This window comes from Glandiceps talaboti, chromosome 10 (assembly GCF_964340395.1).
Source record: "Glandiceps talaboti chromosome 10, keGlaTala1.1, whole genome shotgun sequence".
NCBI lineage: Eukaryota > Metazoa > Hemichordata > Enteropneusta > Spengelidae > Glandiceps > Glandiceps talaboti.
The window spans coordinates 3,899,529-3,918,873 of NC_135558.1; the positions used below are offsets into that span (position 1 = coordinate 3,899,529).

A 19,345-nucleotide genomic window follows, 5' to 3' on the forward strand; every position below is an offset into this window, starting at 1 on the left:
TATTCCCTATTGCTCTTGGCGCCCTGATGAATTTTTCTGTTGGAATTTCATTAACTGCAGCTGGAAGATTAGCGTTGTTCGCATTGTACAAGTACAACTTGTGTGATTTCCATACTTGCTGAGTGCGGCAACTATGTGTAAAATGCATTATAGACAAAATTTTCAGCCGATGGTTAATATGGTAAAATTCATTGGTGAACTTGTGTATCAGAATTTGTCCTTTCGTAAATTTTAAAATGTTGATGCGATGAAACTCAGTAAAGAGGTAGATGTTGTACTTTTAACATCAGTGATAAAACGCAAAGGAAAAAATCCTACTTCTTATCCAAATTGAGATTTTCCATATTTTCAAGTCTCTGTTCGACATGCCGACAGACATTACTGAGAAATATGGTTGTTGAAACTAAGTAGAGCAGTCACTTGTGACTTAATAAGTACATGTCTTCATGGATAAAATACAGTATACAAATCTCAAATATCACATGAATCAAACAAAAGCAGTGCAGTTAAACCTTTGCAAATACATGATACATTTAAACATTTAGTGCACGATCTTAATTCTTTTTTGATTTTATTTGGACATTTGATCTTTTTTACTAAAATTTTTAATATCAAATTGTTCACAAAGGTTAAACCTATAATTTTATTCTAAAATAACACAGCAACTTACCAAAAAGTTACAGATTCAGAGAATATTGTGAAGAAAGTGCTCAGAATAGTTCATAGCTAAGTAGGTTAATGTCTTCACTGTTTTACATGCAGCTGGTGTGACTTGACTCCAGTGTAGCCAGTATGTCTGCCTGGTTCATGGTATCTATACCCAAGGAGCCAACAAGCGTATAAAAGCTTTAGTTTGACTCAAATTGAAGAGTAATAATACATTTCACGTACACTACCTGATGTAGTGCAACTGACCTGCCAACTAACCAGGTCATGACCTCTCTGTTGAGTATCATGATATCTATGTCATACCCACAGGGGCAATACTAATGTTGGACAAGCATCACTTGTAAAAAATACAAACAGAGTAGCAATGATCAGAATATGAAAACATGTAGAATTCTATGTGCATCGTGATCAAAATCAAGATGATGTCGGCAGGATGGATAGAAACTAAAGAATAATTTAAGATGGCCATGTCTAATTTATGCATGTATTCTAGGCACTACAGTTTCCCACCTCAATTGAGTTTTTTTTTTTTTTTTGGTTTGTCATTTCTTATAATTTGTACACATATTAAACTTGAAATGTACATCTTTTTGTTTCAGATGATGTTTTTGTTTTTATTGATGTCGATTCTGAACAGAGATTTGGTGCACTATTGTTGTACAAACAAGAGGAAAATTTTGGATGGCTCATGACAATTTCCTGCATTTCTTTCCCAGATTACATTTTGTGATAATTTTCAGTATCTTTAGATCTTACCTCGTTTAAGTGGTCATCGTTTCTGAAAACTCACCAATGATTTTATCATAGAGCTGTAAACATGAATATTAAACTTGATGTTCAAGAAATACACTAAAATTGAATGATTTGATCTTTGAGTTGATATTCTCCTTATACAACAGAGAACCAGGGGTAATATTTGAAGTAAATTTTTAACCCCTTCATTCTCCTTCCAAAACTACCATAACAACAACCCTTTTTTTCGAACTTCTTAAAATCTCAACCACTTTTCACATTCACTTTCCCACTAAAAGTAACAAATATTCAATGATTTCTCTAACAACTACTTTCCCCACCCAATTTGATTTGATAATATCCTTCCTTTTCTGCAACTTTTTCATTCATACTAATTCAATTTTGGCCTTAAAGCAGAGACATATAGTTCATATAATCATTCATGTTAAAATTTTAGGGGAGAAGATCACATCTATAAAATAGTTTCAAGTTGTAGGTCACACGATTTGTTCACTTGTTTCACATGATGGGAGGGATAAATTGATTGTAAAAGGGATGTGTGTTTACAATTAGGTGAACAGATAAAACACTGAAATGTTGCAGGTCAAACTGTAAAAGTGAAGTGTAGTATGTACAAAGAGTTTTCATTTGCATAAAACTGAAAGTGCTTGAAATACTTATTCACATGGGTGTATGAGTTACATGTTCATTAAAGTGTGGTCAAATTATCTCACTGCTATAACAGCCAAATTTGAGAAAAATACAATGTAGTTATATTTCACAACCAGGGTAATTTTTCATACCAGAGAACGTTGACGTTTCGACTACCATCGGCAGCCATCTTCAGAACTGTTTGCCTCGTAGTGATACCACTACGAGGCAAACAGTTCTGAAGATGACTGCCGATGGTAGTCGAAACGTCAACGTTCTCTGGTATGAAAAATTACCCTGGTTGTGAAATATTACTATTTTTCTCAAGATATTGTCCAACCTGATGAAACTATTCATGGATATAGCCAAATTTGAATTGTTAATCTAAATGGCAGTATTTTGTTAAAGAGCACAAAATCGGATATACTTTTAATATTTGCAAATACTGATTATATAGATCACAGATGTAGAACTTTCTCAATTCCTTAGCACAAATATTACATGTAAAATTTAAAAATGAGAGTTGAACAGATGAATATAGTGAACAGATATTTGAAAAATGATAATTGAACAGATATTTGAAAAGTGACATTTTGGCAAGAAATTATTTTTCAAGTGAAAACTTGTACACTTGAGTGATGAATTTGCACTGGAAACATTGAATGGATAAAAAATACAATACAATATAATTATTTTTATTTTCATATAGAAAAAAGTGGGTCCAAAGTAAACTATATGCAATACAGTAAATAAAATATACTTAGTTGTAAAATAAATACATGTATTCTGAGAGTGAGAGAGAGAGATGTTCATAAATTTGTCTCCAGTTTTTAGCAGGAAGAGATTAAAAAAAACCCAGATAACGACGAAGTAAGAGTGAATGTTGAGGAAGTGAATATTTCAGCAGGTGACTTGAGGTCTTTGTAGCAGTGAAAGATTGATAAACTTCTGTCATTTGTGCAAAATTGAACAGATTGCCAGTCTGCCCAGACGATCCCTGTCATTGTATGCCTCAAGCCAAAAAGACAAGATAGGAAATGTGTTGGAGATAAATTGATGTACAATATATGGAAGATTATCTGCAATCAGACAGTTGGGTTGGTGGCTCCAATGTTTGATATTATCCCAGGGTTTAAATCATCGGTGATTAAGCCTTTGACTAATCAAATTAGACTAATGCAATATCCTGCCTGTGGGAATGTTTAAAATATTATGTGAGAAGAGATGACTATGATTTCTAGCCTGCCCATCCATTTAACATCAGATACCAGTCTCTTTTAAGGTCACCTACAGTCAGATGGATCATGTCCAGAAGGTATAGATGGATAAAACAGAATGTTTTCATGGAAAAGTTAGACGTTCTAATGGGAAAATGGGGAATATATTCATGCAAGTGTTTTACTAGGCAACATAGAATTACCATGAAAAAGTTCTAATTTAAGAAAGTGAAAGTTTTCTCAAATATTCTATAATGGAAACATGGCAACTTAAACATGAAAGTGTTATGGAGAGAGAAGTGGCAGGATTTTATTTGGTACGCTTGTAGGTTTTTTTTCAAATATTATAGGTTTGATGGAACTGATTGATCATCGAGTAAACATTAAACAGTGTCACTGTGTGATTCTGAATAAAGTACTGCAATGTTTTGATACAAAAAATTGCATGTTTGATAGAAAATTGGAAATAATCACAAAAGTAATCAAATTTCCCTACAATCCATCAAATGTGATCAAATTATTTGTGCAGTCGCATGAATAAATGAAAGTCTGTGTTCACGGAAATCAACAAATCAAACTTGTACAGAAACCATTCAGAAATTTTGTGTGAAAATTGGAGAGACAAAATGAAAGCTGACACATTGATCATGTAATACAGATTGTCAGTGAACCACTTCCATATGTGTGGAGTTAGTATATAACAAATAGTTAGGGTAACTATTCCGTAAACTAATGGCTTTGTTTCAATTCCCGCTCAAAGCTCGTTGAAGGAGACACACTAAAACTAAAAGCCGCTTTTTCTTAGTCGGAAAATAAAACAGTAGGGTGAAATAATTATACTCATTGTTGAACACAGTGTAGCAGAAGAAAATGAATAGCATGACTCATCGATATAATGACGTGTTTTCGGTTCTCCATTGTGTGCATTCTCACACTTTTTGCACATGGAATTAATCACCATGTGACAAAAAACACAGTTTTTATGTAGATCCACACAGGAAATGAGAAAACGTGGATTGCATGAGAGGACAACAGTTGACATGTTACAAAATTCCGCTATGTTGTCATAATCAAAGCAAATTGATATTCTTTGTCGAATACTTTGCTAGAATCGGTAGATTTTAATCAAAATGTGTTGAGTTTAGAAGGGCAGCATTATCTGTGTTGTGATTGCCATATCAAACACATTTGACAACTTTCACAGTGTCAACATTCCGTGTTTTCTTGCATGTGGAAACAAGTTCAGAGAGATGGTTGTGTTACTAGTCAAGTATACTCAATGTTTGCTTGCAAGCCCAGACAACTAATTTCACTATCAAGGAGGGGAGACTATTACAGAAAGCATCTTTATCAGCAACCTTTCTCAAAATGCCTCGTAATTTGTCATGATTATACTACTGTTCGTGATCAGGTCCATTCACAATTTTATCAATCATTGCTATTCTAAATGCAAGCAACAATTTCTCAATTATTTACAAGGCTGTGATTTCAAATTTGAATAATTGACATAATAACCTTCCTATGAAACATTTGTAACTCAACTATTATGAAGCAATCAAGTGACCAGTAATATTGCATGGTCTGTACAAATCTAGATCACTCTATTTCTTTGAAATGACTGTCTGTGTAGTACATGTATGGCCTTGTTATATGCATATATCAGTGTGACACTGTGTCACATATTTTGCTATTAATGCTACCCTCACTAAGAATCCTTAGAGGTATACACACATACACACACAAGCACACTTATATACACACCAGGTACACACACAAACACACATACATACACACACGCACACACACAAGCACACACATACACACTCACAAGCACACACACACACATATATACAAGTACACTATACTACACTACGCTATGCTACACGACACTACACTACACTACACTACACTACACCACACCACACCACACCACACCACACCACACCACACCACACAACACCACACCACACTGTACTACACTATACTACACTTCACATATTTGAATACTCAGTGAAGATATTGTTGCTTTCCAAAATCTCGTTTACAAATAAGGTCAAAATTCAAACTTTGGAGAGATTTTAGGAACTAAGATACTTAGGGAAATTGTTACTGAGGCACAGTCCACTAATTTAGGTTTTTGAAGTAAAATTATCACTGTTATGGTGACAGTACTTTTTTGTCCTAATCAGATACTGTAATATGTCATTATAAAATATATGGGGCCTGAAGGAAAACGAGTTCCATTCTTCAAAATTGTTGATAAAATTAAAACACTACAACTCTCCTAAGAGCTTGGGAATGATAAATCTTTTAATTTTTCATGAAAGTCTTGTTAAATATTGATCGTATTTATACTTTATCTGTAGGCAGTGTTATATATATACTACCAATCATGGTAAATTTCTTACCAAATGTAGAAAATTCATACCAGATATTTGTGTCATGTTCTGCATTTTTCTGTCTTCTAAACACAATTTTGTATCATGCAAAGCATTTTTGTGGCAAGTTACTACTTTGGTGAGTGAATTGGCAGGTCCAGATATTATTTACAAAGTTAAGGGGTTCATGTATATGACCTTGTGAGGGCGCTGTTCAAAACGTAATATCTTGTGCAGACATTTCCTTAGTTCTAGAATTGTGGTGGGCCAGGCATATATAGTTCTTGTTGGTAGTGAAGATGATACAATCTAAGGAAACAAACCATGTTGTGTCTTTTTGTGACATTAAATGACAGAATGTTTGATATTTCACAAAAAATTAAATATGAAAGAGTCCAGGGATTAAAAATTTTTGAAGTAGAAAGCAAGACTCTCCAAATCATAAAAATGCAGTGCTTTCAAATTTTTTTCAATCAATGGAAAACCAACAAAAGAGACACAGTCATTTTACTTTGTCAATTTTTCCTTTCTCTATCCCTCGTGTTGTTGTTGTTGCTGTTGTTGTTGTTGTTGTTGTTGTTGCTGCTGCTGCTGGTAGTGGTGGTGGTGGTGGTGGTTTTAATCGTAACCCTTGCTTTAAAAAATCAATGTCTTTTATCAGGAATACATGTATTACATCTAATGCATTCAAAATTATGAAAAACTGTTTTGAAAGTAAAATATATGTGGGCTGATAAAGAGTAAACATTTCAAGTCATACATGCAAGTAATCTTAATGACAAATTTACCTGTGTACAAGGAATATCTTTTATTAAAATATTGTAAAGTTTTGTTAGTATCTTTGTTGGGTGGTTGAAACCAAATGACAAAAAATGGGAAAAATCTGGTAAAACATGTTTTAAAGATGATATCATGGGTTCTTACATTATATTTTATATAGGATCAGTGTTTTGTTCTAGACTATCATTTTGTATAATTCTGTCAGACAACTATTTTTCACATCTACATTTCAATCCCTTGTCATAGTTTCTAAAAATTTAATAGCAAAATTTTGATAAAGGAATTTTGGTTGATTTTACCTGCTCCCACCTCATTGTCATCATTGTCTGCTATTGTTAGATATATAGTCGATATACATGTGTTGGGATAAATTAGTATAGCCTAAAGGCAGTATCAAATATTGACATTTTATGAACACATCTCTCCCCACTTAACCATTTATTCGCAATTATCACACCGATTTTCTTGTTACTACATCGCGTGTTTTCCCCTGCATTTTCTGCGTGACATAAATATAAATATAATAAGAGTATAATCATATTCAATTTGCAGTCACCCGACAAAGCTAATATTGATGAAAAAAATCACACATTTCCTTTATTATAAGGTACTGTTTTCATTTCCTCAAGCTTTAGAAAATTTGTGTGCCATTTTTAGCTAATGTTACTCAACCTCGTAGAATTGTATAGTAATTATGAATCTAGAGTTGTATGAAATTGGTTTATTTATGATAGCAGAGGCAGGTCAGAGTTGTAATAAAAAACCGATAACTAGGTAGGTAACACAACTACTGTAGATTTAGTATACAGAACAATCGTAATATGGATGCTAATCTTGGTTGCCAGGTACATCCAAAGATTTTATATCATGTACCCATTTCGCTGTCACTTTCAATTTTTATCCGCACTGTGCAATTTGTATTGAAAGGTGATTTTGTATTATGAGTACAGCATTGAGGTTATTTTTATGATGCTGATGTATCGGTTCTACTATTACTTTGTGAAACATTAATCTTACTTGTACAAGCTCACTTGAATAGGAAAAGAGAAGAAAGTCATCAGACAGTATTATCACCGTCTTTTCAGAGAGTTATCAATCTTTCTCCATGTTTGCTCAGAAAAATATTGGGGGAAAAGGCAGAAAATTGGGATTTAATGATCAATTTTAGGGATAATTATTAATCTTTGTGGAAGTGGGCTCAGAAAAACCAGACGAAAACGACAGAGAATTGTCAGATTTGGAAATTTACTGTAAACCTAGAAATTTCGACAATAAAAACTTATTTTCGCTTATTTCACTGGAAAACAAAAACCTAGAAATAAGAAGTGTCTAAAATGCCTTCTTTGTACATAAACACAATATACTAGTCTGGTAATTAGTAAAAAATTAGTGTTTTGGAACCAGCTTAAGACTGTAAAATCACAACATTTTCTTGTGGTGAAAATATCTATGTTTACAATATAATCATATACATAAATAATTGTCAATCTTTGACAAGCAATAAGGTAGATATCAGACTGAGCTGTAATATTATCAAATTGACTCAGATTAGTATCTGAAAATTAATCTCTTTTCCAACCTATTACTTCCCAACAAGAGAGAAAAAAAGTGAAAAATTTAAAACCAGTAAGGAATACTATAATCTACATTACAAGATATCAATCTTCCTCAGAGCTTTGTCGATAAAATGGGAAGAGGAGGGGGGGGGGGGGGGGGTAGGGAAGCAGCATTTGATTCCTAAACTGGAATCAGTTGTGTTCCTGGTAAGTTTCATGTTAAAACAGCACAATAAAATAATATTTAGATTGCTAAATTTAATACTACCAATCTTATTCCTGCAACCTGACACAGGGGAAAAATTGGGGAAAAATTATCAGATCCAGGAAGAGATATACTTGACTGTGTATATCACCAATGCAAAATGATACATGTAATTTGTAATATTTTAATGTTACATATATTTATTTGATTCGTTAGCAAACTTGTGGTCATTTGATATTTGCATGTTTAATTTTTCAGTTAAAATAGTTTCTGGTTTAAAATAATTAAGTCAACTGGTTATTATATTTCCATAAAAATGTATTGATCAGAAAAATGAACATTTTGGCATTGTTACTAGGATCATTTATTGCAAGTACATACTATTTCTGTAATATAGATCATAGTAAGTGAACTCATCTTTGCATGATGAGTGGTAAAATGGGCAGTGTATTGAAATAAGAACGATGAGAAAATATCGGAATTTGTAGCTCGATCGTTTTTTTGTCACAAGAATGTAAAAGTGCATGGACACATTACTCATAGCGTTGTGAGTCAGGGCGGAGATGAGACACGAAAGTGAGCCAGGTTTAAATAAGATATTTATCATTCTTGTAAGAATTATCAGATCCTTATTGTTAGAGTATTTCAGTGTTGTGAATGAAAAATTGCTTTTTGTTGTTATCGATAGAACATTATTCTTGCAGTGGATGTCCAATCTTTTGATCTACAGTACTCAAAGTCTCCACAAGACTTGAATGAAAGAATATGAAAGCTGACTGTGTACCTGCCTTGAATCACTACTTATGTGAAAATACTGTGCTACAATTGATTCCATCATAAAAAAAAACGATTTTTCTACATGCATCTTTGTGTGGCTTCAGCATAGACACAGCAAACAATTCATTCTTTATGTCATAACAGACCCTAACCCCTTCACTTGTACTGTCACAATGACGGCTACATTAGTCAGAATCGACTTGTCATTTTCTGGGCTACAGTTGTAATTGCAGAGCTTTTGTTGAAGACTTGCAAAACTTGCTACTGGTTAACGACATCAATTTTTTTGCTGCATTCATTCATCCTAATGGTCGGCCATTCATAGCCTTTTATGATATTAACACTTGCATTTGTGTGGGAGAGTCAGATAAGTGCTGTAACAGGGAGGGTAATCTAATGTTGCTTGGAGCTGTCACAGCGTGGTTTTTTGTTAGAGTCTAACAACACTGCTAGATTCACTTCAATCACATTCAGCTTAGAGACATGATGTGCATTCACGTGATGATTTACAAAACTTTAACAAAATATTTTCAATATTTTCAGTATTTTTAAGGAGGAATAAAAAATAGAAGTTGTTTTCATAAAAATCATTAAAAAAATATCAGAATTTTCACTTTTTGAAGGTTTTTTATATTGCAGAATCCCATTCAAAGCTAGTCGTGAATGCAAACCCCAAAATGAAAAAATGATAAAAAATAAAAAGTTTAAAAACTGACAACATATTTATGATAATCTTTCAAGAAATAATGACTATTATGTTTGCATGCAACATGGCAGCCATATTTGATTTAGCCTTTTATCAAAAGGCTGCCATATTGCATGCCGATAGACTAAAATAGATGTCATAGCTTGCTTTTTGAGATATTACAGCAGGTATCTCCTCAAATTTATGGCATGAAATTATTCTTTATATATTTCTCTAAGTTTTGAAGATGTTTTTATCCTTTTTTGTCCTGATGTAGTTGTACATGTAATTCTCTGTACATTGGCGAGAAAGCCTCAGAGTCTCTCCAACATCTACGCTGCAACAGAGTTCTACCACCTAGGTGTGTCATACCATGGAGGTATAAGGAGAGATATACCTCCATGGTCACACAAAGAACAACTACTTACGCTGTATGTACTACACTTCCAATACTACCCATTACTATAGGCATGCATGAGAATAAGTTGACCTTCTTGTTCTACTTTGACCCTCCAGCATGAGGTGAAATGTTATTGCGGGTACCAAGAATTCAGTAGATGGTACCTTATGTTGATCATTTTAGTATTTTGATGAACAACTGCACGTAAACATACAGAAAGCATTTGAAATAATATAAATTATTAGCAAAGCTCTCACCTATAAGATCACTAATAATTGATAAAAATGTTCATCTGTATAAACTTCAAAGATAAAAATTGAATGCAGTGAATACCTGGGGCCAATATGGTCCGAGAGAGTCATAGTGTACAACTACAAAGACTGAGTTTGCATCAATTAGTTGAGATAGTTTCCTACTTATTCTGTATTTACATAGATACTTGTACAACTTGTCTCAAAATAGTTTCCATTCCTTTGTCTGTGAGTGTCAGACTGATGGTGTTAATATTTGGCTGTGTAGGCATTAAACCCTTCCAGTTGCTAACACATAGTGGTGAGGTGTTAGTGCCAGCCTAGTGTTAGCACTGAGCTAGTCAGGTGTTAACATAGGACTGGTACAGGCGCTAATCCTTCCAGTTGCTAACACATTCTGGTGAGGTGTTAGTACCAGACTGGTGCTACCTTTCACTGTCTCAGCAAGACTGGTATTTACATAATTATAGGCTGGTGCAGACATTAACCCTTCCATCCTGATGAGGTGTTAGTGCCAGCCTAGTGTTAGCACTGATGCAGTCTGGTGTTAATGTAGGACTGATGTAGGCATTAACCCTTCCAGTTACTAACACATACTCGTGAGGTGTTAGTGTCAGCCTAGTGTTAGCACTGAGCTAGTCCAGTAGCCAACACATATTGTGAGGTGTTAGTGCCAGCCTAGTGTTAGCACTGAGCTAGTCTGGTGTTAACATAGGACTGGTACAGGCATTAACACTTCCAGTAGCTAACACTGGGAGGTGTTAGTGCCAGCCTAGTGTTAGCATAGTAGCCCAATGTAGTAGTCCAGTCAGAAAGTAATTCACAATGTCCCAGTCACATAAAGGATTGTCCCAAGAGTAGGATTTCTTTCCATGTATGGTTTATCTTCACATTCTCTTAGATTAAACACTAGAGGGCACTCTTCAAAATGTTAGTCTACAGCATTTGTATCTGTACATACATAGATACCAGAGTGCACAGATACCACAAATCAATATTCATGAGAATATTGTGATCATTGTATATCATACTTTTGACATAGATGAATTAATGACAAGTATTTCTATGATTCTTTTTTTAAAATTGATGATTAAAATTTACAGAAAAACAGCAAATTTGTGTTAAATTCTTTTGATCAGTTAGCACTTGGTGATCTCTTGGCAACTGTGTAGTGTTAACTCTCCAATATCATGTAGGTTGACCATGTACTGATTGCAGTGTACACAAAGTCAATACTATTAAAACTGTGATGTGTGTTTGTATACACTTGAGATTAATAATGCAAACAGTGTAAAGATAATATCCACTTAAAAATATTCCAATCTGGACCTATTATCAACAGGAAATTACAGTGAGTTTATTGACTAACCATGATACTATCTCATCATCCACCTCTCCATGGCATGACAATGACCTTAAAATGTGGAATTTGTAAGACAGACTTGTCTTAGTTGTTCTGCATTTGTATAAATGATGCATTACACGATACTGTTTATAAAGTTATAGACACTGCAGGAAAGATAAAACGAGACTAACTTCAAGCTACCTTACTCGTAATGTATCAAGTTTTGATATATGTTGACAAGAAATACATTTGTACCAAGCCTGATCTAGTCACTAGGGTGCAGTATTATTCAGAGCTGAAGATTACCAGTGATCTTGTCACTAGGGGGCAGTATTACTAGACACAAACTCACTGCTGTCAACATCTATTCCTTTTCTCTTTGATATCCAACTTAATGACACACAAACTTAAAAGATTGGAAGTGTTTTATGCGTACAGTTCAAAATATTGAGATCTCTGATTATGACTGTCATTTTTTTTTGTTCTTACAGAGCCGTTTTGTTCAAAATGTCACCAGCTGGAATGCCAAAAAGCCAGCATTTTATCATGGTCACATAGCATTCTTAGATTTTTCAAGGTGAGTTGATAGCTTGTAATGTATATGTCTGTGGAATAACACTTAGTGATGTTAAAACTAAAATGCCATTGCATGATCACACACATGCACACGCACACGCACACGTGCGTGCACACACACACACACACACACACACACACACACACACACACACACACACACACACACACACACACACACACTCACACACATATACATACCTTAATAGAAATTAATACATGTATGCATACTACTGGGTAATATACTCGGACAATAACATAATACATACACACATCAAGACAAATGCATAGATACACATGTACACATAGATATACACATGCACACAGACACATGCATATATACATGCACACACATACATATAGATACACACACAGACACAGATATGTATGCACACACATAGATACACATACACACACATATAGATATGCAAGCATGCACACACAAACACTCACATACAGGGTTCGAAATTCGCGGTAGTCCCGCGTCCATAGACTACCAATGTTAGTCTCTGGGCTACCATATTATGTGAGTGGTAGCCCGATTGGGCTACTAAGTTTTGAATGAAACTGTGACAGCTTGACTCTGACTCCTTCCCGGGCCGGGGGCCTCTGAGGTTGCGGTCATTTTTTTATGATGCATCTCATGGGGCGTGTTCTCGCCAAAATTAGTGTCAAAATCCCATATATGCATGCACACACATACATACTATGATACACATACACAGACACACACATAGATACACATACACTTCATACTGCACCCATATCCTATCTAACACAATGCATACAGAAGAATAGTCTCCATTAGATATAGTACAGATACTAGTAATTTCCTTCACATCTCTACTGGATGTCAATGGGAGAAACATACTGACTGACTGACTGACTGACTGACTGACTGACTGACTGACTGACTGACAAGACAAGTACAGTCCTACTCTTACGTAGACACTGACTTTTCAACCCTAGAGATGAATGAAGTAAAACTTAATACAAATGTACCTGACTGATATAAAGACACAATGACTGCAGAGAGAACATCTACAGTAAATTTACACTAAATCAAATTATTTGCAAGTATTGTATTAGATAATCTAATCTATTTGTCCACTCCTGTATTTGTTGTAGATTTGGTGTGACTCAAAAACCATTGTATATAAACATAATAAGAAGACCTTTAGACAGACTAGTATCCTATTATTATTTTTTACGATATGGAGATGATTTCAGACCACATCTCAAACGCAGGAGATCAGGTGACTCACAGGTAAGGGATCACATGACATCGGCTTGTAATCATGTGACATCAGCTTGTAGTCATGTGACTGAGGTACAGATTGTGAATACTGTTGTCAAGTTGGTACGGAAATACAGATAGTAAACAGCATTGACATGCAGTATCTATAGCAACTGGATAACAAATCTGGAAGGCCATTGCCATGACGATGTTCCATGCAATTGAAACTATGAACATATTTATTTATATTGTTCACATAAAGTTTGATGTTTCCAAACAGTCTTGTCAGAAATCCTGGATACTTACCTTATGAGCTGTCTTCCAAGTCAGTTTATCTCTACAGTAAATGTCAGCAGTTCTGAAGTACACTTTGCTGAAATGTTTCAAATACCAACTTCTGAACCAAAGCAAGGGAAATCAAACACAAACTTTTGTAGGAACAAACAAAAACTAACCAAACATGAATGAAAGTAATGTTGATGTCACAAAGTTGTATATTTCCAAGTCAAGCCATGGTAACTAGTTCAAATTCCTACATGAGTTTATTTCTATTTTTGACATTTCTTTACTGTAGACTTTTGATGACTGTGTTACTAAAGAGGAAGTGGAATGTCAGCCAGAAAGATTGTGGTTACAAGTTCCATTTTTCTGTGGTCACTCACAGGAGTGCTGGTAAGTCTTACTTTGGTAACTTGTAGGTTTGATGATGTATATCACTGGAAATCACTGCAAGAACTTAGACAGAGTATGCTTCACTGGCACTCATGTATCACAGGACCCTGTTGTTACATTATGTACAAACACAGAAATGTCAATGACTATGGCCAGGTCACGTATAGAATAATTGACCAACTATTAGAAAAATACATAGTATTAACAGAGCTAGGGAGTTCAGGATAGGGTTACCAGTAGCTCAGTTAAAGGCAGCCATAGGATTTAATTTAAAGACTCACAAACATAAAATGTGATTTGTACCATTCCCTTGTGTATACTTGCTGTTGACATGCTGTCAGTAACACTGCAATGTATGATAGGAGTTGCTATGGATGAGAAATCTGATACACTATTTATTCTCTTGTTTCTTTGTTTTAAGGCGACCAGGAAGTAAGTGGGCATTGGAACAAGCCAAACGGAATCTTGTAGAACAGTATTTTCTGGTGGGTGTGACAGAACAACTTGATGAATTTGTGGCAGTGTTGGAAATTAGCCTACCTAGTATGTTCCATGGATCATTTGAACGATTTCAAACAGGTGAGTTTATGTGTGTATAAGTGATGTCCACAATGTTCAAATGACAAATTTTGCTGAAAGTTGTAAAATTTCAATAAATCCCATGATTATCAGATAGTAAAAAAAGTTACAAATGGCTCAGTGTGTACCTTTGTTACCTTGTTCAGAGATAACACAGAAATTACAAGATGGCTTAGTACCAACTTTACCTTGTTCCGGGAGAACAATGAAATTACAAGATGGATCAGTACTCCTATTATCTTGTTCAGGGAGAACACAGAAATTACAAGAGGGCTCAGTACCCCTGTTACCTTGTTCAGAGAGAACAGAAATTACAAGAGGGCTCAGTACCCCTGTTACCTTGTTCAGAGAGAACAGAAATTACAAGAGGGCTCAGTGTCCCTGTTACCTTGTTCACTGAGAACAGAAATTACAAGAGGGCTCAGTACCCCGGTTACCTTGTTCAGTGAGAACAGAAATTACAAGAGGGCTCAGTACCCCTGTTACCTTGTTCAGAGAGAACAGAAATTACAAGAGGGCTCAGTACTCCTGTCACCTTGTTCAGGGAGAACACAGAAATTACAAGAGGGCTCAGTACTCCTGTCACCTTGTTCAGGGAGAACACAGAAATTACAAGAGGGCTCAGTACCCCTGGTCAGAGAGAACACAGAAATTACAAGATGGATCAGTACCCCTTTTACTGGGTTGAGGGAGAACATAGAAATTATAAGAGGGTACCGGTACTAACCTTTTACTGGGTTCAGGGAGAACACAGAAATTACAAGAGGGCTTAGTGTCCGTGTTACTTTGTTCAGGGAGAATACAGAAATTACAAGAGGGCTCAGTATCCCTGTTACCATGTTCACATGATTAGGTTCTAATTCATGTAGCTTCACAATTCACTGATTTACATTTTTGTCTCTCAAACAGGAGGAAAATCTCATCTACGGAAAACTTCAAACAAACAAAAGCCATCAGAAAAAACCATAGCAAAATTTCAAGAGTCGGAGATTTGGCAGATGGAAAATGACTTTTATGAATTTGTTGTGGAACAATTTGAAAATGTGAAAAGAAGGACTATAAAAATTGTGGATGGCAAACTTGTACCAGTACCACAGCAATTCATGTATGAAAAGATTCGACCTAGATAAAACTGGTTTCAGTGGATAATAATTGACCTTGAAATACAAGACGTGATGATTGTTGGAGAATAAACTACACAAACTGTACTTTGATTTGAACTAAGCCAAGGACTATATTTCAGCTGGACTTAAAAAAAAAACTTTGAAAAAAAAAATCTTTGAATTGACTGCACCAACATCGGTCAGATAATTCAGCAAAGCCACCTTTTAGATATGAAAGGAGGCTGCTGTGGGAAATATAGAGTTCATTTTTAGCTCTGGATAAATTTTATAAATTATAAGTTAGCTAGGATGACTGTTACTCCAGGAGTGAGGCTGCTTAAAAGATGTAGAGTGTGATTGGCTGTCACCTGTCACATTGTTGTCCTTTGAATTGCAATAATTCTAAAGACCCCTCAAGGTAGTTATTATTAACATAATTTTATTACACAGCCAGTATTTCTGACAGAAGGGGCATAGAGCTCCCTATTTATGTTAAGGTTATTCATATAAGATATGTAATCATTGAGAAGAAGAAAAATACAGGAAAATTTCACAGGTTCAGGGGAACCTTGGTGTTCATGGGGGGGGGGGGGAACTGTTGTGAATGACAGTGTTATTTTGTAACCAGAGGAAAAAACAGAATATAGAACTCAGGACACTATCTAAAAGACACCATTTTCTTCCAAATGCACTAGATACTCCAGTTTTTTTCCCTGGAGAATATTTAAAAAGGAAAAAAAAAAGATGTGGTGGCCATGCAGACTACTTGCTTCCAAAATCTTCAGATCTGTTTTTCACATATAGCTGTCATGTGTATTGCCAACCCTCCCTCAAGGTAGCTCATAGGTCACACTGACTACAGCAGGTTTCTGTCAGGGAGGAGGTAAATGAGAAGCAAAAGCCAGAGTGTGCAGGAAAGAAACTTACAGTAGTCAAGACTGATAAAGACACTTTTAAATTAATTGTAAATTTCCCATCTAAGGCAAGGACTTTTTCTACAAATGCAGTACACATATCTAGGCTCATATTGTGCAGGATCTATACGCAGCAATGTCAGGATGCTGTTATACAACAAAAACAAAGTCATTGGATTTCTTTGGTGTGAGTGCACTGTGACAGAATTATGTCACACCCGGGAGAGCTGAACACATACGGGCTCCGTTACAAACATTTCTATCCCAACTCCACTGTGTGAGGATGCTATTTCAGAACCTCTCCACTCAGGATTTACACCACAACACAAGGACACTGTTAGAGAACATTGCTATCCCTACTCTCCTGTGTGATGGCGCTATTCAGAATCTCTCCATGCTACTCAACCACTGATGATGCTGTGATAGTCAGGAAACAATTAAATCACATGAGTACAGGACCTACAAATGCAGAAACAGTAACATTTGGAGACAAAATGAAACGTGGATCAATGAAAACAGCACTTTCAGCTGCTCTTGCCGAAATCGATTTACTGGACAAAGGGACAAATTTGTGACATATCGTGTACATTTTTTCTGTATTAAGGATATACAAGGAATTGGATTATTGTGTGTTGTTTTTAAACAAACCTACATCATTTTATCTGTCTCGGTGTTTTCAAGTCTAGTGTCTGTTAGTTTCTAGCATTTAGGGAAACCATACTGTTGTCAACCCTGGCCAATAGGTAACAGTTTATATGATTTCCTAGGTATGGGTTTGGTTGTTGAAGAATGTAACACAATTTGACCTCAGTTACCATGGTGATTAGATTTATCATGCTATAACTGAATGATTGATTTGTAGAATATGGCATTATTACATAACTATTGTATGGACATATGACTATCATAGGAGTGCTTGTAACAAACCACACCAACTATGTGCAACACCACACCAGCTATGTGGCATGCCACACCATGTGGTATGACTTCATATGGCTAGATATGTGGCACTCTGTGTCAGGTACTATCTCATTACATTGCACGACTTTCAATGTGGCGCTAAATTTCCACATGATGTGACATTTGCAATGTCTCATTATGTGGCATGACTTTCAATATGCTGGTACCAATTTCCACATGATGTGACATTTGCAATGTCTCCTTATGTGGCAAAAATTTCAAAGTGGCTGTACAATTGCCATATGGCCAGATATGCAGCGTTGTCAATGTCTTATCGATATCATATGGCATGACTCCATGTGGCTGTACAATTTCCACATGACCAAATTTGTGGCAAGTCAGCATCTCATTATGTGACATGACTCATATCACATTGTGGCCGTGACATTACCCACATGACCAGCTACTAGTATATGGCATCATCAATGGTCTCATCATGTGGCACAACATTACACGTGTCTGTACAATTTCCATACAACTTGATATGTGGTAGTGTCATGTGACTTTCACTCATGTGGCAGTTCTTTTCCATATATAGATGGTTGATGAGTACAAACAATAGATAGTGCAATGTATAACCCCCTTGACATACTGGCCCTACCTACACAACAAACACGTCTGCCAGCATCAGCTATACACAGTGGATTATTGCAGTGCAGTGTCTTCAATTCTTCCATTGCCTGTATCTAAGTACATGTATATAATTGAATGGTTCTTGTATTTATGTAGTTATAATAAGTCAGCTGTACTCTGTTTAACTTTGTACCTCTGGTACTTGCCATAGTCAAATATGCAAAACAAGAAATGGAATTTTGTAAATTTATTAATGCATATTTCATTTCTCTGTAATCATTCTTGAGAACAAATTTATCCAGAATTCATTTTTTTTGACGTGATTTCTTTGATTGATTTCTTAATTTTCAGTTTATTAATCTATTATTTTGCAAATAATTTAATCAATATTTGATCAGTAAATACCTTTTCTAAATAATTTCTTGTCTTTGTTCTAAGCAAGCTTTTTTTTCCACGAATAATTGTCTGTAGACTGTAAATTTCATTGTGAATGGTAATTTTTTTAATTTTTTCAGCATTATGTCGTAGAAATCATGACACACGTTGAACCCAATGTGGAATTCTATTTGCAATATCCATTTACTAGTATGATAAAGGGTAAACTAATTATCATAAGGTGAAGGGTTAAACTAATTACCATATGTCAAGGGTTGAACTAATTACCATAAAGGTCAAAGGTTACAAGTGTGCATGTTGTTGACACAGACATTGAATCATAGAGGGAGACAACCTCGCATTAGCTTGTTCACTATTATTGCAAGCAGACACCATGATTATATTTATCTTTGTAGCTACTTTACATTGAGAAAAAATCTATGTGTATGTGTACTCTGCTGTCAGGAAAAACGATTACGGAAAAAATAAAAACAGTAGCTTTTATGAATAGTTTGTGTTGTTTACTGGTGTGTTTTGTGTGTGTGATGATGACATGCATGTGTTCTTAACTTGTGGTGTACAGCTGACATATGGTATGTGCTATTTATCAGACATACATATTTATTAGATGCACACTGAATATTCATGATTCCTAAGTGCTTATTACCTTTAGATAAATGCTAGTAGATAATAACATGCCAGCAGGAGCA

The 19,345-nt window shown here is 35.2% G+C and overlaps 1 protein-coding gene across 1 annotated transcript in view; it reads left to right on the plus strand.

Annotated features, from left to right (window-relative positions):
- The window catches only part of LOC144440876 (heparan sulfate 2-O-sulfotransferase 1-like), a 123,914-nt gene extending 104,742 nt beyond the window's left edge, over positions 1-19,172 (plus strand). The window contains exons 3-7 of the mRNA XM_078130314.1: positions 12,138-12,223; positions 13,351-13,489; positions 14,034-14,131; positions 14,553-14,710; positions 15,620-19,172. Of these exons, the coding sequence (XP_077986440.1) occupies positions 12,138-12,223; positions 13,351-13,489; positions 14,034-14,131; positions 14,553-14,710; positions 15,620-15,840 (702 nt within the window). The 3' untranslated portion in view covers positions 15,841-19,172. The remainder of the gene's footprint in view (positions 1-12,137; positions 12,224-13,350; positions 13,490-14,033; positions 14,132-14,552; positions 14,711-15,619) is intronic.
- The last annotated feature ends 173 nt before the right edge of the window (positions 19,173-19,345 follow it).